The following is a 21,531-nucleotide window of genomic DNA, read 5'->3' as shown; positions in this document are numbered from 1 at the left end:
CGTTCCCTGACATTATGGAAGGATTTTCTTATTTTCCTATTAGACTTCCCATTCATCTCCAACTGAGAGGTAATGGCACTGGTTCACAGCTATTGTGATGAGGTTGAATAGAGAAAGTGGAATACATTTATCCAGCAAATAGTAGTCACTGTGAGCTGTATTTTCAATTATTTTAGCAAAGTTGGACAAAACAAAATGAAAACCGTCAAGCCATTATGAAAGCAGTCAGAGTGGTAGGCATAGATAAAAAACAGTTATATATTGGTGGTTGGCTATGCCAACATTCTAGAGGGTTTCAGTGACCCCTAGTGGAACTTATCTCACAGCTACCCATTGAATTAGAAAACTCACCCAACATGACTAATAGAGAATATGTCTTTATTAAAACATTCATTATGACAGCAATACTGAGAGAGGACATCTTGAGAGAAATACTGGTACGATGGCACCACAATATATCATGCGCTTAGGGAATTTACATGGTATGTCATTGGTGAAACATCTAATATTATGTTAATTGCTACTATGGACAACACTGAGCTGATGAAATATACATGATAAAACTGTGGTTGAATGTATTCTTTCGATAAAATGTCTTACACATACATAAAAACACGTATTTGTCTATATCTACCCGTTTAAAAAAAAATTGAACTCTGCTTATCTTTTCCTCAATGATTGACATTAACTCTAGAGTTTGTAGTGTTTTAACAATAAATATGGACAGTAACATTGAAATCACGTGGATTTACATGTTGTATACATTATGCAACCTTGTTATTACCTAAAACAGGACAATAACTACACAGTACACCTGGATTAAGTTTCCTGGTCTTTCTGCCATACTGTGTGGTTTTCTGATTGACTAGGCAAGTCAGTTAAGAACAAATTCTTATTTTCAATGACGGCCTAGGAACAGTGGGTTAATAACTGCCTTGTTCAGGGGCAGAACGACAGATTTTTACCTTGTCAGCTCAGGGATTCAATCTTGCAACCTTTCGGTTACTAGTCCAACGCTCTAACCACTAGGCTACCTGCCGCCCCATTGAAGGTCCCTAACAACACAGTGGCCTCTATCATTCTGATTGTCAGAGTCCCAAAGTCGATGGCACACTGATTGGATATGTTTTGGCTATGTTCCATGATGGCTGGTACTGTACTTTGATTGTCTGTGTCCTATTCAGGATGGTACGTTCATTGGTTTTGCCTCATAACCCCATTTTGGCTGTGATTGGCTGCAACTGGTGTTAAGACTGGCTGTATATACCATACTGTGAGTAACAGCGTCTCCTCACAGGGAGTTTTAGGTCCGTCTGTGTATCTTCTCGACTGTGTGGCACTAGGGTCCTCCAAGACATACAGTACTGTCAGTGGCTCTGGAGACAGATGGCTGAGCATCACCTGTGATGTCATAGAGTGGGTGTGTCTGACCGGCTGAGGGGCGTTCCTGGCTAGGAGGAGGAGGAGGAGGAGTCCTCCACCACGGAGTGAAGGGCGTGCCTCTTTAGGAGTGTCTGCAGGATCTCTACCTCGCGCTGCGTCTCCCTCAGCTTCTTACGCAGCGTCTCGTTGTTCTTCTGAAGCTTCTGGTTCTCCTGAGAACAACATCATTCACTATCATTGTTTATTTGTTTGAATGGTCAACCTTACGTTCAAAACTCTAAAATGAGAATGTAGTACATTCAATATACACAATTGAACACGTATCAGTAACCCAGTGGTGTCTGAATCTCACCGTTTCCAGATTATCATAGGTGGGTTTGTTGTCTTCGTCCGGCTCCCTGGGCTTTAGCACTGTAGAGGCTCTGTTCTCCCACTTGGCGTAGGCCCGTCGTTTACGTTGGGGCACCGGGCTGGGGCATGGGGTGAGGGAGGGGGGTATGGGGGCCAAGAGAGAGGAGGGTACAGGGGCCAGGAGAGAGGACTGTACTGGCTGCAGCCGACTAGGCTCTGGAGGGGGGGCAGGGGCGTGGGGGCCCTCTGTCTGGGTGCTGCGGTGGACCCCCACAGGCATGGACAGCTCAGGGGGGAGCCTCAGATGGGAGGGGGCCGGTGAGTCAAGGCTCCAGTCCCTACATTCCTCTGAGGGGTACGGGAAAGGCCCCTCTTCTGAGCCTAACACAAACAACATCATGAAGATAGTCAGTCAAATCTGATCTGTTCAACCCATTTCAGTCAGTTTTTTGGTTTTGAAGTGATGTGTTTGCATACAGTCTGCATCCCATAAGGTTAAGAAAAAGTCAACTGAGTGATTGTCTGACCACAGAATGTTATTTTTAGTAGTTCCTGAAAGCACATCCAGTGTTACGGTAAGTGAGGCAGGTCCTTGACTTTAGCGAGCAGTATGACAGATTGAATCCACCTACACAGGGAAACTACGCAGGATGCTGTGATACTTTTCCATAAAGTGGCTTAAACCTGCACTATCATCTGCAAAAACAAACTTTCAAGAAATCTTTCAAGTAATGATTTGGCATTTTAAAGTTCCTGTGTATTTGCACTCTATATGACCAGTGTCAACAATGGTTGCAACATTGAATGGTACAGTTTAGGCCTATCTGAGACAAAATAGGTTTTAGTTTATATAACAGTAGTAAGCACAATGAGGATGATATATTACTTATAGGCCAACGGATGGCGACCTTCTGTGGCTTTAGATTTCTAACACAAAGCTGCTCTGGCTGGTTACTACTACACTACATGTGGTTATCACTATTTTAGATAAAGAACCTATTTAGTATGCGTGTACAGTGCAGTCATAAAGTATTCAGACCCCTTCACTTTTCCACATTTTGTTACGTTACAGCCTTATTCTAAAATGGAATAAATAAATAACTAACAACACAGTGGCCTCTATCATTCTAAAATGGAAGAAGTTTGGAACCATCAAGACTCTTCAAGATTCTCTGGTCTGATGAAATCAAGATTAAACTCTTTGATCTGAATAGCAAGCATCATGTCTGGAAGAAACCTGGCACCATCCCTACGGTGAAGGTTGGTGGTTGCAGCATTATGCTGTGGGGATGTTTTTCAGCGGCAGGGACTGAGAGACTAGTCAGGATCGAGGGAAAGATGGACGGAGCAAAGTACAGAGAGATCCTTGATGAAAACCTGCTCCACAGTGCACAGAACCTTAGACTGGGGCGAAGGTTCACCTTCCAACAGGACAATGACCCTAAGCACACAACCAAGACAACGCAGGAGTGGCTTTGGGACGTCTCCGAATGTCCTTGAGTGGCCCAGCCAGAGCCTGGACTTGAACCCGATCGAACATCTCTAGAGAGACCTGAAAATAGCTGTACAGCGACGCTCCCCATCCAACCTGACAGAGCTTGAGAGGATCTGCAGAAAAGAAGGGGAGAAACTCCCCAAATACAGGTGTGCCAAGCTTGTAGCGTCATACCCAAGAAGACTCGAAGCTGTAATCGCTGCTAAAAGTGCTTCAACAAAGTACTGAGTAAATGGTCTGAATACTTATGTAAATGTGATATTTCTGTATTTAAAAAAGTTCTAAAAAACAGTTTTTGCTTTGTCATTATGGGGTATTGTGCATAGATTGATGAGGGGGGAAAAAACGATGTAATCAATTTTAGAATAAGGCTGTAACGTAACAAAATGTGGAAAAAGTCAAGGGGTCTGAATACTTTCCAAATGCACTGTTTGTGTGTTTGTCCCTCCTCACCTTCTGGGCCACATGTGGTGCCGGGTGTGGAGCCTGGTGTTAGTGGACCTTCAGAGGTGCTACTGCCCTTGGCATTCTTCTTACACTCAAACGCCACCTGATCCTTACAGAGCCTATGGCAGTTCATCCCACAGTCTGTGAACAGGCCACGAGAATGCAGACAACGTGTTAGAGCAAGCAGAGGTGGAAAGGAGGTAGTTAAAAATGTATTCTTGTATGGTCTTGCTGGGTTGCACAGAGAACGCATGTTTATGTTCTGTTGTGATTTACTAACGGAACACTTCAGCACCCTGCTAGTTAATGTAACTTCCATTCCCCTCAGTAGCCTAATGGTGCTGCTCAGCCTGTGGAACAGAACAGTTCTCAGACCTTTACGTGCATGTTGCCATGAAAACAGTGTGTTTCTGACTGTGTCAAGGGGAAGAGGGTAAAAAGCAATGCTGTGGTTGCGACTGCAGACTCAAGTCTTTTATCTGTTGCAAGGTTCAGCAAGCAGTCTGCATGACAGAAACCACACAACGCAGCTTCTTCTCAAGATAGCTACACTTCACTTGCTCCTCACAGCCTCCCCATTATCAACAACATCTGCTAACATTGTATTCTATCAACAATACAAAGTACTGAGTACAACCTACTGAACTCTAAGCTACATACAGTATGACATGTATGAAAACACTATGGAATATTCCAGTCTAAACTCAGTGACAGTAAAAGAAAGAATCACCTCTGCATCTGTAGCCTTGTTTTATGACGCCCCACAACTGTAATGGAGAAGAGGAAGTTGCTAAGGTTATTTATAGATAACACAAGTGATGCATATTTAAAAATGAGCATGTTTAAATATTGTCATTTATAGTCGTAACTGCATTGCTATTGTTGATGAGTAGTCTATAACTAAGGCCCAGAGTTTTTCCTATTCCGGTTACATGGTCTGGAAAACCTCCTGGCCCTATTAACGAGAACTACAGCCTAGCTGAAGACAGGCCAGGACATAGTGTTGTAATATAGAGTAGTGAATTACGAATCCAGAGCAGTTGTCACAGAAGGTGGGCTTCATGTAGGTGGTCTCCTGAAAGTTGTGGACAAAGCCAAGACCCAGTTTGGAGCAGATGACACTAGCACGCATGAAATAGGCTGTGATCTCCTCTCTGCTGATGAGGCCTTCCCTGGAGCAGGACAACACAAAGCATATCTCATGTTAAACAAACTGTCTGATAAGAAATGTTTGCAATGTGCTGTGTAGGCATTGGGAACCATTTAATATGTCTTCCTTGAAGTAGGAGCAACTAGCAGTTTTTTTCACTTCAACAGTTTCACTCCAGTAGCTAGCTGGTTAAAAGGTTAGTGGTTTCACCTGTCAGTTGACCACAGTGAGAATGGCTAGCTCATAGTTCTGTTGCTATTTCTGTTTCCTGTTGCTACAGACCCTGCGAACAGATTCCACTTTAGTTTCCTTTCTCTGCAGTCACAAATGAACCCATGCAGTTACATCGAACTGTCTAATGTGCCGAAGGAGAGCCCATTCACCCACAAAAGGAGCCATACACTCCACTTACTTCTCTTTGTCCATGACACAGAAGGAGAATGGAAAGCTAGCAGCAATTTTCTCAAAGTCCCCTTGAGAGATGAAGCCATTCTCATCATGGTCATAGTTTTTAAACACGGACTGTTGAGGACGAGAGACAAGAAATCGTAGTGCGACACATGAAGCATAATAGATCAGGAGTAAAACCACAACTTCTAGAGGAATAATGTATATAGTAAACAATAATAGTCATTACATAACAGTCATGACATAACAATAATCATAACACAATTACTTTCTTTAAGAAACAGAATACAATGCCTGTGAGAATACAGTGGGATAGGTCATGGGAAACTCACATCCACCATTCTTTGCACATGTTTGCTGATGGTTTTTGGGTCAGGTTTGGGGGGCACTCCTGAAGCCCAGTTCACAACCACTGGAGGTCTAGAGGGGGTGGCTGGCTGATGGAAAACAAAACGGATGATCAGAACACTGTCAGCAGATGTAGAATAGATCATACTGATGTTAAATGGGACAATTTAAAAAAAGGTTTCAGTGCTTATTCTCTTTCAATAGGTTTGTTCATGAGATATGAAACATCCAATTTCCAGACATTCAGAAATGATTCAGTAAAGCTAACTGGGTCTTAATGAGTATTATTACATGTTTGAAATTGAAAATACCCGTAGCCATAACACAGTGAACTTGATATGGCTGGGGTATTTTCAGTTTTTCATGTCCCTTTTTTACTCACGGGTGCTTTGTTGTTCTTGGGCTCCCTGGTGTAAGACAGCTCATAAATCTCATCCTCTGTGTAGTAGAGGTCCAGGGACAGCTGAGCAGCAGAGGACACCAGGGTCAAACAGCTGATATATTCCAACGAACACAGTAGTGTGTACTAGCCTATGAATTCGATATTTTGTACTGATATTACGATTACATGTTTGTGTCATTTTTGCATTGTAGGTATAAACGTGTCAGTGGCATTTTAAGTGTGCACTAACCGTGAGAAGGTGGACCAGGTCTTTGTTGGCGTCGAGCTGTGGGGTGATCTGCTGTAGCTGGATCAGCTCGTTGATGTGGTTATACAGAGCCTGGAGCTTCTGAACATTCACCTTGTAGTCCTCTACATAGTCTGACATGGCCTCGTTGACTGAGATCAGGTCCTTGAGGTGGACCCCCAGGATGGGGATCTTAAAGCCTGCACACCTGCTGTACGCCTGACGGTAGTTGTCATAGTTCCTACAAGAGGACAGGAGGTCTGTCATCTCATTCAGCACCTGTGGAGAGAAGAGACAGCGGAGAAGATATTGGAGATGATCACCTTGTACAGTGTGTATATATTGGACACATTTGTCAACATACTGATCAATAGATCAAGTTATGATAATGTTATAGATAATGTACCTTGGTGACCTCGTGGGATACATGTGAACTGGTCTCTTTAAGTCTGGAGATGGAGCTGTGGCACAGGCCCCCCACCACAGCCATTAGTGTGTTGAAGTTGTGCATAAGATGGAGGCTCTGGTTAACACATACACAAACAATTAAATGAACCCCGGAGTCAACCAATAGTACACCCCACAAGTAGCACTCCAATATTGATTGCATAATGCACTCATAATACTGACACACTTTTCTCAGTTCACTAATTGATGCTATAGCCCTGCTGTGGGACCCTGGAAACCATTGATGTGGAATACATTAAGAGAAGGTAGAGGAGCAGCATCTGACTAGTGCATTAAAGGGATACTTCAGGATTTTGGTAATGAGGACCTTTATCTACTTCCCCAGAGTCAGATGAACTCGTGGATACCATTTTTATGTCTCTGCGTGCAGTTTGAAGGAAGTTGCTAACTAGCGCTAGCACAAATGCTACCTTGCGTTAGCACAATGACTGGAAGTCTATGGTATCTTCTAGCATACTAGCAGATACCATAGACTTCATGTCATTGCGCTAACGCTATATAGCATTGGCTTACGAAACTACCTGTAACTTCCTTCATACTGGACACAGAAATCTAAAACTGATATCCACGAGTTCATCTGACTCTCTCATTGCCAAAATCCTGAAGTATCCCTTTAAAGTAACCTAGAGAGATTCTCCATCCAACTCTCTCAGCTCGTCATCACTTTTCAGGACACCGCTTTGCATGTGAATAAAGTGGTGAAGAGGCATAATAAACCAGATTTCATCAACTAGAGCCACTAGTTATGTTTTCCATGGTATACTTGCTAGCACTTGAGTGTCAGTGTTTCACCTGATAAATCCATTAGTGCGGATGGCCTGTACTTTGTTAATATTCAAAGCACACATTCTCTGTTAGCAAGCATCTTTGACGCACTAAAAGCCCATCATGGAACTCTTGAGAGTCATTAGCAGCCCTCTTTTAATTTGCATTATGTAACTACAAATGATGGTGCTTCTGCAGCTCAGCAGTAGGTAGGTCTCACTGTGCTGTATGAGATGGTAGACATGTATTAGCTTAAGCCGAGGAAAAGGCACTGGATATACACTATGAACAAACACTCTTTAAGAGGGTACAAAACATGGAACCTAAATACCTTGTATGTGGACATTTTGTTATTTTTTACACATAAACTGTAGAGAGAGTGTTAGTCTATGATAGATCTGGAGGAGCAGGAATAGTTAGGGCCATACCTGAGCCACATGGATGAACTTGGTGAAAACCTCTGCTCTCAGCTGAGCTGTAGGCCGACTCAGAACCATGAGCTGCACCCACTGTGAGATACCATTACACAACGTAATGGAACGTTCCATCATGGGGTTGTCCTTCATGCAGCAACTGCGGATGTAGTTCTGGTAGTCTGCAAACTGGCAGAAATAATAAAGCATATGCTGACTCATTTTGCTAAAACGACAGAGGTTGGCTGAACACATTGGGAATGCATTGCGATACCTAAAGTAGAGTGCTATGAGATTCTTCCCAATGTCACAGTGTTAATAGCGATCACATTCAGGCGGATTGGGACTCTACTCACTGATATTCTACAGAAGGACTTGAACTCCAGGTAGGTGAGGTGCTCAGCCAGTTCGATGGGCTCCAGGTGATCAAACAGCAGAGACACTTTCCTCTTCTTACTGCTGTTAGCCTTGATTTTCTGACTGGGCTTCTGAGACCAGTGCCTGTCATTTCTGCGACACAACATGGTGAACAACATAGACAGGAAATACACAAGTACACTACATTACCAAAAGTATGTGGACACCTGCTCGTCAAGCATCTCATTCCAAAATCATGGGCATTAATATGTAGTTGGTCCCACCTTTGCTGCTATAACAGCCTCCACTCTTCTGGGAAGGCTTTCCACTAGATGTTGGAACATTGCTGCGGGGACTTGCATACATTCAGCTACAAAAGCATTAGTGAGGTCGGGCACTGATGTTGTGCAATTAGGCTTGGCTCGCAATCGGCGTTCCAATTCACCCAAAGGTGTTTGATCGGGTTAAGGTAAGGGCTCTGTGCAGGCCTGTCAAGTTCTTCCACACCAATCTTGACAAACCATTTTTGTATCGACCACGCTTTGTGCACAGGGACATTGTCATGCTGGAACAGGAAAGGGCCTTCCCCAAACTGTTGCCACAAAGTTGGAAGCACAGAATCGTCTAGAATGTCATTGTATGGTGTAGCCTTAAGATTTCCCTTCCCTGGAACTAAGGTGCCTAGCCCAACCCATGAAAAACAGCCCCAGACCATTATTCTTCCTCCACTAAACTTTACAGTTGGCACTATGCAATTGGGCAGGTAGCGTTCTCCTAGCATCCTCCAAACCCAGATTGGTCCGTCGGACTGACAGATGGTGAAGCGTGATTCATCACTCCAAAGAATGCGTTTCCACTGCTCCAGAACCCAATGGCGGCGAGCTTAACACCACACCAGCCGACGCTTGGCATTGCACATGGTGATCTTAAGCTTGTGTGAGGCTGCTCGCCCAAGGAAACCCATTTCATGAAGTTCCTGACGAACAGTTATTGTGCTGACGTTGCTTCCAGAGGCAGTTTGGAACTTGGTAGTGAGTGTTGCAAACAAGAACAGGCGATTTTTACGCACTTCAGCACTCGACGGTCCCGTTCTGTGAGCTTGTGTGGCCTACCACTTCGCAGCTGAGCCATTGTTGCTTCTAGACATTTCCATTTCAGAATAACAGCATTTACAATTGATCAGGACACCTCTAGCAGGATAGACATTTCATGAACTGACTTGTCGGAAAGGTGGCATCCTATGACGGTGCCATGTTGAAAGTCATTGAGCTCTTCAGTAAGGCCATTCTACTGCCATTGCTTGTCTATGGAGATTGCATGGCTGTGCGCTTGATTTTATACCCCTGTCAGCAAAGGGTTTGGCTGAAATAGCCAAATCCACTAACTTGAATGGGTGTCCACATACTTTTGTACATATAGTGTACTACACAGGCATCATTTGAAACTATTACATCAGAATGAATGTTAAGCCAGAGAGATATTAATTCTGTTCAGTAATATACTGGGGATACTTACATCCATTGAGTCTGCAACAGAGGGCACAGCCTCTCCTGGCCCTGATCTCTGATGAGATCCTGGAACTGTTCCATGGAGTCTGACAGGCTGCTGTGCAACCGGAACATTGTCCAGAACTCCTGGATCCAATACCTGAAATAGATAGAAAATAGATGGTTCACTGCAATTAAATACTATACTTCTAACTCTAAATCTCAGTTGTTTAGTTATCTAATAAGAAATCAACACTGTAGTTTAATGTAAATGTAATAATAGCATGACCAGTGTTTCCCAACCCTGGTCCTCGTGTAACTCTAACAGTACACATTTTCATTGTAGCCCTGGACAAACATACCTCATTCAACTCATTGAGGGCTTAATGATTAGATTACAAGTTGAATCAGGTGTACTTGTTACAATAAAAATGTTACAATAAAAATGTGTTCTGTTGGGATACTCGAGGACCAGGGTTGGGAAACACTGACCTAAACCATTAACGTAATTACAGAATATTGTATTATTAGGTGACAAGTGGATTTCATAAGCTCTTTCATAAGAATGATTGGACAGTGAGGTATTGTGTGAAGGCCTTAGTGGACCCCAGCAGGCCCTGTGGTAGTGACAGGATCAGGACCACTGCACGGGGAACACACAGTTACCTGATGAAGTAGCAGATCCTCTCACATTCTGTGGACTGCTCATTCTCCACGGCGCTTTTAAATGTAACAACTCAAGTTAAGGATACATTATGATTCACTGGTATATTAAAATGTGCGCACATTGTTTAGAGTCAGGGAAGAGACTGTATATGGGATTTATTAGTGAATAAATGACCTGGATCACTATGCAGGACAAAGTGTCTATTCATTTCTGTTCATCTAAGTCACATGTGTCAAGCTCATTCCACGGAGGGCCGAGTGTCTGCAGGTTTTCGCTCCTCCCTTGTACTTGATTCATGAATTAAGGTCACTGATTAGTAAGGACCTCACCTCACCTGGTTGTCTAGGTCTTAATTGAAAAGAAAAACCAAAAACCAGCAGACACTAGGCCATCCATGGAATGAGTCTGACACCCCTGATCTAAGTAAACAATTCCAAATGGGTGTTTATTATATTTAGTGCAGGAAACAGATGTGACATTTGGTGGTTTGGGAGGAGGCGATCACAAATGACAAAACTGGTTAGGAGCATCAGCAAGTGAATCATTCTGGTGGTGTGTGGTTCCGATAGCTCAGTTGGTTGAAACATGGTTTTTACAGTGCTATGGGTTGGATTGCTTGGTTGCTTTGGATAAAAGTGTCTTAAACGTGCCCAACACACATTCACTATTCCTTCCAAAACAGACTGTGTATTACATTTGCTGGGAGAGGAACCTTTAAGTTAGTAAAAACATGTTCTCTCAACCAGCTAAAAACACAGCTTACATAATGTTACTTTTACCTCTCAATGGCTTTGAGTGTGAGAACAGTTTATTACCTAAGCTGCTGTGCCATATGCTCGGTAGGTACAGAGTGACCAGAATCCCTGGGGGATTGTATTAATCAAAAGTAAAAAAACATTTATATTCTTCTTATTATATAAAACAGGGCTAAAAATAGCCGGGCACTGTAAGCCTCGCCACAGCACTCTACTGGCAGAAATCAGCTTGAAGTGATGCACATAAAAAGGCTAATTCCATCATGGGAGCTCGAGAGCCGCCCACACCATCCCAAAGCCAGATTGTGTTTACAATAAATGGCATTAATGGCTTCAGTGCTTTCCCTTGTTCCTAACCAGCTCTTAACAATATTTGATGCATGCTTCTGAGACCTTGGCTCAGAACGAGCCCAGGGGTTCAAAATAGAGGGCAGGACGCGTCGTGCATCTTGAGGTGTGACGTAGGTTTTGGTGAGCGAGCCTCCTTGGGCAGCTGAGAGGCTGTGCTTATATCTGAAGGGGACTTCAGTCTGGGAAGAGGTCATTAATACCTGAAGCCCCTAGCCTTAGTGCCCTCCTCACTGGGCCAGTACTGCTGCTCCTCTAGGCTTTGTGATGTCAGAGCTCTTTGTTGAATGGAGGACTAGATTACATACCGCTCATTTGGTCATTTTGTAAATATATATTATGTTCTGGAACCATTACATGCACCCCATCTCATTGTTATTTAATTATTAGAGATATATAAATGTTATTTGCACCCACCATGAGTCATGTCCGCAATGGTCATGTGAGGTGAAATGTGTATATTTTGGGATGTGAACACTCAGTGTGTTTGACCTGACGACGATCCGTTTCGGATCGAAACGTTGTCAATAAATCGGTGAATTGGGAGCTTTAACAGTGTGCGGGCCTTCTTGTTGTATACCGCTCATTTTAAACAGAAAATAGGCTTCTAGAGTGACCTTTTAAAACCAGACCTGAAGTGGAGGAATTAAACTGGGACGAATCATATTTTTTGAATGGTCCTGTGTAGCTGGTGGTCATAGAAAAAAATGTAAGGTACCTGGAAGACACTGAATTTGAAACAGAACATGGTGATGTGTACTGGAGCTGGCAAAGACATTTAAAGAATCTACAGTACAGTAATACGAAATTGGGGTGCACACATATTGGCACTGATAGTCACACTGACTGGAGGAGTGAGGCGTCGATGACATGGCACCTTGTCAGCCAAGTTGGATCTTAATTGGCCGTTGCTATCGACAACCAAATCACAAAGCAGTGCTGCACAGCCGGTAAAGATCCTGTGTTATGTTTGTCACAACAGATTGGTCAGGTCCTTGTGCCAACTCAATAATAGTTCTGGCTGTAGTGGAGCAGCCGCAGAGCACTGGGTCTGCTTGGTAAAGGATATAGGGAGGTGAGTTTCTCCAGGAGGTCACTGGAGGACATGAGAAGTCGGTGCATGGTCAGGGTGATGTTCATCAGGTGGCTGCTTCCACATACAGAGCCCTCCACGTCTGAAAGAGTGCACACAACAAATGGAGCACGTCAGCAGACATGCTGTTGCACATCACAATGCCAATACTGTACTGCAAATGGTTGAGAGTTCATATGGACAAGAAAATTATTTCTGAATATCAATGTCCAATGCTAATGTAGCTCTTGGATAACAAAATCTAGCAGTCATGTCATGCAAAGAATCAATGTCAACAAAACAAGGGGATGTAGCTATTAAAACTACCTGGATTTTTTCAGCCACAAGTCTGCAAAGTCATGCAATAACAGAAAAAGAATGATAGAAATCAACCATAAACACAATAATGTGCAAGTTATGTGTCAAATGCAAATCTCTAAGTGTATCTAGTCACTGGGTAACGGACATGTATAAAAAGAAATGGCATGTATGATAGCATTGTCATCTAAGTACAACTACCATTACCAATTCCCCTACTATCTGAGGTTATGCTTGACATGCTGGTATACACCATCTCTGGACGTCTCTGCCTTTCCTGTGGTGGTGTTGTGACTTTCCTGTGGTCTACTTTTCTCTGTCGTATCTCACTTCCTGTCTTTGTGACCACCTCCCCTACCCCTGCTAACGCTACAGACATTACGGCGACCTGCAGCCACTATCTCTGTCATCTACTCTAACAGCTTTGTCCCTAGAGGCACTGGAGATAAAAAAGGATATGACAATGTGGAAACCCACTGGGCAATAACTGATTGAATCAATGTTGTTTCCACGTCATTTAAACAACAAAAAAAATCTATTTGATGACGTTAAATGAACGTAGAAAACTGATTGGATTTGGAAAGAAATCATCAACGTAATGGAATTTTGTCTTTTTTTCGTTTAACCTAAGTCCAATGACATTGTGACATTTTTTATTTTATTTCACGTTGAATTCTAGTTAGTTAGACAACTCAACCAAAACTAGATGACGTTGAAATGACGTCTGTGCCCAGTGGGAAAGATCTCAAGGAATACATTGTTACCTGTATCCACAAAGTAGCAATGGTGGAAAAAGTACACAATTGTCATACTTGAGTAAAAGTAAAGATACCTTAATAGAAAATGACTCAAGTAAAGTGAAAGACACCCAGTTAAATACTACTTGGTCAAAAGTAAACGTAATTGTTAAAATATACTTAAGTATCAAAAGTAAATGTAATTGCTAAAATATACTTAAGTATCAAAAGTAAAAGTATGAATAATTTCAAATTCTTTATATTAAGCAAACCAGACGGCACAACTTTCTTGTTTTTACTTATTTACGGATAGTCAGGGGCACACACTAGCGGTTCTGGGGGGGAAGGGGGGCTGTGACAACAATTTTGGACCCCCTTAATGTGGAGTATGAAATAATTTTTACATAACTCATTTTTGCTATCATTCTTTTTTTTACATCCGTTATTAGACAGTGGCAACGATGATGATTATGAACATGGTCTTTTGCCTGCTAATGCCTGCAATGCAGTGAAGAAAACGATATGACAACAATAATGTCTAATGTAACTGGCCCCTCTAACAGTACAACTGGCCCCAGCTTGGCCCCCCCAGTTGAAATGGTCTAGAACCACCACTGGGGGCACACTCCAACACCGAGACATAATTTACAAACAAAGCATGTGTGTTTAGTGAGTCTGCCGGATCATAGGCAGTAGGGATGACCAGGGATGTTCTCTTGATAAGTGCGTGAATTGGACAATTTTCTGTGCTGCTAAGCATTAAAATGTAATGAGTACTTTTGGTTGTCAGTTAACAAACTATAGTTTTGGCAAGTCGGTTAGAACATCTACTTTGTGCATGACAGAAGTAATTTTTCCAACAATTGTTTACAGACAGATTATTTCACTTATTATTCACTGTATCACAATTCCAGTGGGTCAGAAGTTTGCATACACTAAGTTGACCCTGCCTTTAAACAGCTTGGAAAATTCCCCAAAATTATGTCATGGCTTTAGAAGCTTCTGATAGGCTAATTGACATCATTTGAGTCAATTGGAGGTGTACATGTGGATGTATTTCAAGGCCTACCTTCAAACTCAGTGCCTCTTTGCTTGACATCATGGGAAAATCAAAAGAAATCAGCCAAGACCTCAGAAAAAAAATTGTAGACCTCCACAAGTCTGGTTCATCCTTGGCAGCAATTTCCAAACGCCTGAAGGTACCACGTTCATTTGTACAAACAATAGTACGCAAGTATAAACACCATGGGACCACACAGTTGTCATACCTCTCAGGAAGGAGACGTGTTCTGTTTCCTAGAGATGAATGTACTTTGGTGCGAAAAGTGCAAATCAATCCCAGAACAACAGCAAAGAACCTTCTGAAGATGCTGGAGGAAACAGGTACAAAACTATCTATAGCCACAGTAAAACGAGTTCTATATCGACATAACCTGAAAGGCCGCTCAGCAAGGAAGAAGCCACTGCTCCAAAACAGCCATAAAAAAGCCAGACTACGGTTTGCAACTGCACATGGGGACAAAGATCGTACTTTTTGGAGAAATGCCCTATGGTCTGATGAAACAAAAATAGAACTGTTTGGCCATAATGACCATCATTATGTTTGGAGGAAAAAGGGGGAGGCTTGCAAGCCGAAGAACACCATCCCAACCGTGAAGCACGGGGGTGGCAACATCATGTTGTGAGAGTGCTTTGCTGCAGGAGGGACTGGTGCACTTCACAAAATAGATGGCATCATGAGAAAGGAAAATGATGTGGATATATTGAAGCAACATCTCAAGACATCAGTCAGAAAGTTAAAGCTTGGTCGCAAATGGGTCTTCCAAATGGACAATGACCCCAAGCATACTTCCAAAGTTGTGGCAAAATGGCTTAAGGACAACAAAGTCAAGGTACTGGAGTGGCCATCACAAAGCCCTGACCTCAATCCTATAGAAAATTTGTGGGCAGAACTGAAAAAATGTGTGTGAGCAAGGAGGCCTACAATCCTGACTCAGTTACACCAGCTCTGTCAGGAGGAATGGGCCAAAATTCACCCAACTTATTGTTGGAAGCTTGTGGAAGGCTACCCGAAACGTTTGACCCAAGTTAAACAATTTAAAGGCAATGCTACCAAATACTAATTGAGTGTATGCAAACTTCTGACCCACTGGGAATGTGATGAAAGAAATAAAAACTGAAAGAAATAATTCTCTCTACTATTATTCTGACATTTCACATTCTTAAAATAAATTGGTGTTCCTAACTGACCTAAGATAGGGAAATTTTTACTAGGATTAAATGTCAGGAATTGTAAAAAACTGAGTTTAAATGTATTTGGCTAAGGTGTATGTAAACTTCCAAATTCAACTGTATATATCCTTATTCCATTCCTTTACTTAGATGTGTGTGTATTAGGTAGTTGTTGTGGAATTGTTAGATTACATGTTAGATATTGCTGCACTGTCAGAACTAGAAGCACAAGCATTTCGCTACACTCGCAATAACATCTGCTAACCATGTGTATATAACCAATAACATTTGATTTGATTATAAGTAAGTGGTTCACCATCATGGTTGTCTATTGGATAGAAATGGGAAACATCTTTGCTACACTCTTAGAAAAAAAGGTGCTTTCTAGAACCTAAAAGTGTTCTTCGGCTGTCCCCATAGGAGAACCCTTTGAAGAACCCTTTCCACAGAGGGTTCTACATGGAACCAAAAAGGGTTATCCTATGTGGTCAGCCAAAGCATCTCTTTTGAACTCTTTAGTATTAAACAATTTGCCAGTGACTTTCTGGAAATCGAATCGTGGCTAAGAGAGCACCTTGACGAAACCATTATAATGGTGTTTAACTTTGAACCTAAACAGCTGGCATTGTCTTGATGCCACACAAGGACTCCAGTTTCCATGGGTCCCCACTTATCCCATATCTCCTTGAAATACCACAGACACCATGGCAACATGTTCATTTCTAATCTTTGTTATCTATCTCACTAGGCAACTTCAGCAGGCAGCTAATCCTGTCCTCGTATATCCTGCACCGCTGGTACGGGAGTGTTCTGTTTACTCGTTCAAACAATGGCTACAACACCCTAATGGTCAATGAAAAGTTACATTCCCAGCTACAATATGACACACAGACAATGTTACTGAATAAAAAACAGGCAAGAGTAAAAAGAAACATCTAGAAGATCAATAGGTTTGAAGCTTTATACTGTCACTGTACAGTATGTAAAAGGACTGTGATGCAAAACAAGCAAACTATCCTTCCTCTACTATAATAAACTGAACATTGCTGTTTCTATGGCTGTAATGTTACAAGCAAGTTATGCTCTAAAACAGGTGTGTCGAGCTCATTCCAAGGAGGGCAGAGTGTCTTTTATTTTCAGTTAAGACCTAGACAACCAGTTGAGTGGAGTTAATTAATTAGTGACCTTAATTCATCAATCAAGTACAAGGGTGGAGTTTGACACGTGCTCTAAAATGACCTAAAATAACAAGGAAATGGTTTTGATTCACTACCAGGTAAACAATTGCTTCATTATTTGACAACACCACCCTGCCAACCCAGACTTGGCTAATTGCTAAGGAAATCCCCTCCGTCTTACTCACTGTGGAAAGTTAGGAAAGCAGCAGCAGGCGGCACTGGGATAGGAGGAGGGATATGATGACAAACACAGCAAAGAGCTGGGAGTGTTGCCCTACTTTGAGTGTTTTTATTATCATAGGCATCATCAGCAAAGCCCTGGTGTAAGTAGTCTCCTTGTTTTGACAGAGAGGTACAGTAACTGGGCTGGATGATCCTTTTGTTTTGCCTCCGTCAGCCTTATGCTTATCTCTACTGTACACATGAACGAACCGGTAAGGAACGGTCTAAGAGACCCCAGAGATTTCAATTTCATTATTAGTTGCACACTTTCAATAGTTCTCTGTCTACTGAATGTACCAGCATGCTGTAGGTTTACATGTCGAAAAATACATTCCTCAGTACAGGAACTTACTTCAATACCCCCAGACAGCCATGATGCTCCGTAAGTGTACATATATTGATCGCCATAGGCACATAAAGGTTTTTCACAATAGTCTCTACAGTACATCCGAGTCTGCAGTGGATCCTCTGACTCATGGTTTATCGCTTTGTGACATTCACAGGTTCTGTGCCTGCATCATACATGATTTACATGGAATATGCATTTCATTAAAAATGTATTCTACGATTGAGGCATTGAAATATATACACTGCCCATTAACATTATGATTGCGTAGAGACTTCGGGCAATGTGGGTGAGTGGAACTGTGGAGCGTGAACTTGAGGGTGAATGATGATGTCAAACATTATTGATCCATGCCCCTTGGTCCTCTGCATTTCAAAGAGTGGTCAGCATCTGAGGAGGGACGTTTGGGGGGCTGACCTTTGGGCTAGCAGCCGCCAGCTAATCCTTCAAATAGCTCTTGCGTATGCTCTCACATTTGAAAAAGGTGCCTGAGCCCCAGGACCTGGGGGGTCAGCCTCTGATGTGAGACAGCAGCTGCTGGGGAACGCTCATCCCTCTTAGACCCCTCTGTACTAGGTACCTCCATTCTGTCCCTTATAATAACCTGGATTTAAAACCCCTGCCTGTTTATCTCCAGACCAGATTCCGATGAGAGGATTTCAATTTCTTGCTCTCACTTTATTAACTTGGCTGATCTTTTTTTTCTGAATCCTAAATGAACAGCCAGCCATTATTCTGCTATTGTTCCCCCTGACAGATAGTGTAACTGTAAGTAGGGGATGTCACTTTCTGTATTCAGTCCATTGTACCACCTCATCACTCTCACGTCACTCCATTTGTGTCTCCAAGCAACGGCAATATGAATGCTTGCCTCTTCATAGACATAATCACCATAACTTTGAGAGCACTCCAGACAACTTCGTAGAACACATGATTCTAATTTGACAGGGTTTTTGACAGCATTGATAGTGCAGCCAACAGGGATGTCCTTAGCCTTTTGGGGCCCCTAGGCGAGATTTTCATGTTAAGTTAATGTATTACTAATGTGATATGCCTAAATCACATTCCACATCTACTGAATCATTACTTCAGTTGTTGCATGATTGTGTTATCTCATATTCAGAGCAGGCATAGTTGGATACACATACAATTATACAGTCTTACAGCGATTGGTATAAAGGTTTACACTATTGCCCGGGGCAAGTGACCTGAGCAGTCGCCAAAGTTGAACCTGCTCTGAGATTTTTTTATGATACCAACCAAAATTGCAGTAGTCTAGTATTTCTGGTTCCTCCAGTCTGTAGGTGAAAATAGCCACCTTACATTTTTGGGCAAGTGATCATAATCTTCGAGCAACCAAAAATATTCCTGATGTGCGAGTGCCTTTCAGACCTTAATGTCAATCCCAGTCTTATCTCAAAAGCAAAGACTGACGACCATGTTGTTAGACAACAAATAGAGGCTAGTTCATTTAAGTCTTCAAATGTGTTCTGTTTGTGTCAACCGAGCACTACATGCGAATTAGAGATACCTTGTAAATGGTGACAGTTCAATGGAGACAGGGTCTCTTAACATCAAACAGCTAGATGCAGAGAAAAACAGGTGCTTCCAGGAAACACTCACTGTACTGATTTAAAATAAATTGAGGTTCAGCGACATTTAAAAATGCTTTAACCTAACAAGCAGAACTAATGACAATGATCCTGACCTGCACAACCATTTTGTACAGCTCAACAAACTGAAAGATTAAACGTGTTTCTAATTTTACATGCAACAAAAAACAAAAACATATTTTATTGTGATTTAACAGATGCTTTTATCCAAAGTGACTTACAGTCATGCATGCATCAATTTTATGTAACGTGGTCCCAGCAGAAATGTTAACCAAGTGCCGTGCTCTACCGACTGAGCCAGAAATCATTTTCAAATAACAGAGATAAATATGCAGCACATTAGCTACCAATAGCATTGCTGGCAGAAACTCAAGAGCAACCCAGAGCACAGAGACTCACCAAAGGACTGGATACAGGCCTGGATCACCTCCTCCCAGCTGGCCCCCTTTGTGAAGTTTCCTGGCAGAGACATCGTGACCTTGCCCTGGGTCATCTGAGCCAGGTTGGGCCTGTTGAACCGCTGAGGCCGGGCAGGCACCGGTGGACAGACCTTAGATCTGGAGCCACATCCCGGTCCCGGAGAGAGACGTCTGGAGGGGCAGTGGTGGAGAGAGGGAGTGAGATAGAGGGAGGTGTAGAGAGCACAGCTTTGTGTGTGTGTGTGTGTAGGGGACTTTCACAGCATGCAGTGAACATTAAACTATTGAAGTATACAAAACAATGAAGTCACACATCAAATGTACTGTAGGTATAAGTGTACCAAAAACATTGCAACTAACACAACACTTGTCATGTTCATTACACAATAATTAAACGTGTTTAATACCAGGTATCTTAACAGTTACAGTAGCTGTGCTATTTTTTTATTGTTCTCATTCACTTCCCTTTGGGGAAATCACTGAATACCGACTTCCATTATAGGAACCACTAAATCAGTGTTTGTCCAACCCTGGTCCTCCAGTCCCCCAACAGTACACATTGTTGTTGTAGCCCTGGACAAACACACCTCATTCAGCTCATTGAGGGCTTGATGATTAGTTGACAAATTGAGTCAGGTGTGTTTGCCCAGGGTTACAATAAACATGTGTACTGTTGGGGGTACACGTGGACCAGGGTTGGGAAACTGCACTAAATGAACAGTTAGATGGCTGATAAACAGAGAGGATGCCATGCACTTGTTCTATACACTTTCCACACTATAGGCTAAAATTGTAATTAAAAACACTCAACTATTGCATACAATTCGAAGGAGAGAACACATAGACTATAGGGAAGCTGTTTTGAGAGTGCACATTTTGTGCGCTCTGTCGATGCTTTTATACATCGCACTGAATTGTTGCACTCAAGTTATTTTACGACCAAGAACCACCAAAAGTTTCTGATTTAAATTAGGACTACATTGGAAAAGTGTACAAGATTCAAATATGTATTCGGTGTCAATAAAGGTTTTAAAATTGCGTATGTTGCAAATTGACAAAACCATATTCGCTGTATTTAAACTGAGCACGTAACGCACTCCATAAACCTATTTAGTTTATTTTACAAACACAGGAAGGACTTCGTTATAAAATAAAAACTTACGAATGTTCTTTTTCCTTTCCATTCGACCCCACATTTTCATTTTGTCCATTTTCTTTGGATTGGCAGCCCATAGCGAGATACTGGGCAACAAGTGGTTGAACGAGACTATCCATCTGTGTCCGTTTCGATGAGAGCAACATTGCATGCTTGGTTCAGTGTGCGGCTGTGCACCGGCGGGAAGCTCACCATCGTCCTGACTTGTCAATGAGGACCGCACAAATTATGCATCGTGCTGTGGCTGTGTGGGCGTTAACGCATTTGAACAAAAGTTATTTTGGTGATGCGCCCAATGTCACTGCTCAGTAATTTATGTATAGGGGCACATACGAGCTCAAATGAGTAGAACGAGTAGGCCGCCTGACCTATTTCTTTATTAGTCTATTGCCATTGTATAGTGATTTGACATTAAAGCATGAGTCACGATTAAATTGCCATTTTCTGATATTACCAATTAACTATCAGAAAATGTGTTGTTTCATAGATTATTAGGACTACAAATGGATAGCGTTTTAAATCAATTTGATGACATTTAAGTGTGAAATAACTAAATGGATTGCAGCAATAGGTTTGTGTCAGTCTGTTAATAAGAGTTGGCTTGTTAATTCACAGTGCCCCTACGCTGTATGCCAATCATACCATGACGAGTGTCTTCAGGTTCCCTGGAATTACACTGCCACCATGACCACAGCTCCATGTATTGCTGTATTGCTGTGCCTGCAGAAAAGGAAAGGTGGGGCCTTCCTCTCCGTCAGAGCTCTCTA

General features: G+C 42.3%; 1 protein-coding gene across 1 annotated transcript; it reads right to left on the bottom strand.

The window, feature by feature from the left end:
• Window positions 1-361: 361 nt before the first annotated feature.
• LOC106589171 (RAS guanyl-releasing protein 1) lies at window positions 362-21,032 on the bottom strand. Its single transcript, XM_014178920.2, has 17 exons — window positions 20,771-21,032; window positions 19,589-19,779; window positions 12,541-12,646; window positions 10,368-10,430; window positions 9,730-9,861; window positions 8,214-8,367; window positions 7,873-8,046; window positions 6,618-6,734; window positions 6,215-6,490; window positions 5,965-6,045; window positions 5,567-5,671; window positions 5,239-5,348; window positions 4,704-4,848; window positions 4,407-4,443; window positions 3,683-3,817; window positions 1,736-2,115; window positions 362-1,595 (listed from the first exon to the last, which is right to left on the bottom strand). The coding sequence occupies exons 1-17, from the start codon at window positions 20,908-20,910 to the stop codon at window positions 1,452-1,454; spliced, it is 2,490 nt and encodes an 829-aa protein (XP_014034395.2). The 5' UTR covers window positions 20,911-21,032; the 3' UTR covers window positions 362-1,451.
• Between the last annotated feature and the right edge of the window lie 499 nt (window positions 21,033-21,531).

Source organism: Salmo salar, chromosome ssa01, assembly GCF_905237065.1.
Source record: "Salmo salar chromosome ssa01, Ssal_v3.1, whole genome shotgun sequence".
Taxonomy (NCBI): Eukaryota; Metazoa; Chordata; class Actinopteri; order Salmoniformes; family Salmonidae; genus Salmo; species Salmo salar.
The sequence above is the reverse complement of the archived record's forward strand: the minus strand, read 5'-3'. Positions and strand labels throughout refer to the sequence as shown.

Coding starts and splice junctions, on each gene's coding strand:
- LOC106589171 (XM_014178920.2), bottom strand. CDS start 20,910: ATGTTGCTCTCATCGAAACGGACACAGATGGATAGTCTCGTTCAACCA. Junction 6,735..7,872: donor AGTTCATCCATGTGGCTCAG/GTATGGCCCTAA, acceptor TGTGTTAACCAG/AGCCTCCATCTTATGCACAA. Junction 1,596..1,735: donor CCTATGATAATCTGGAAACG/GTGAGATTCAGA, acceptor TGTTGTTCTCAG/GAGAACCAGAAGCTTCAGAA.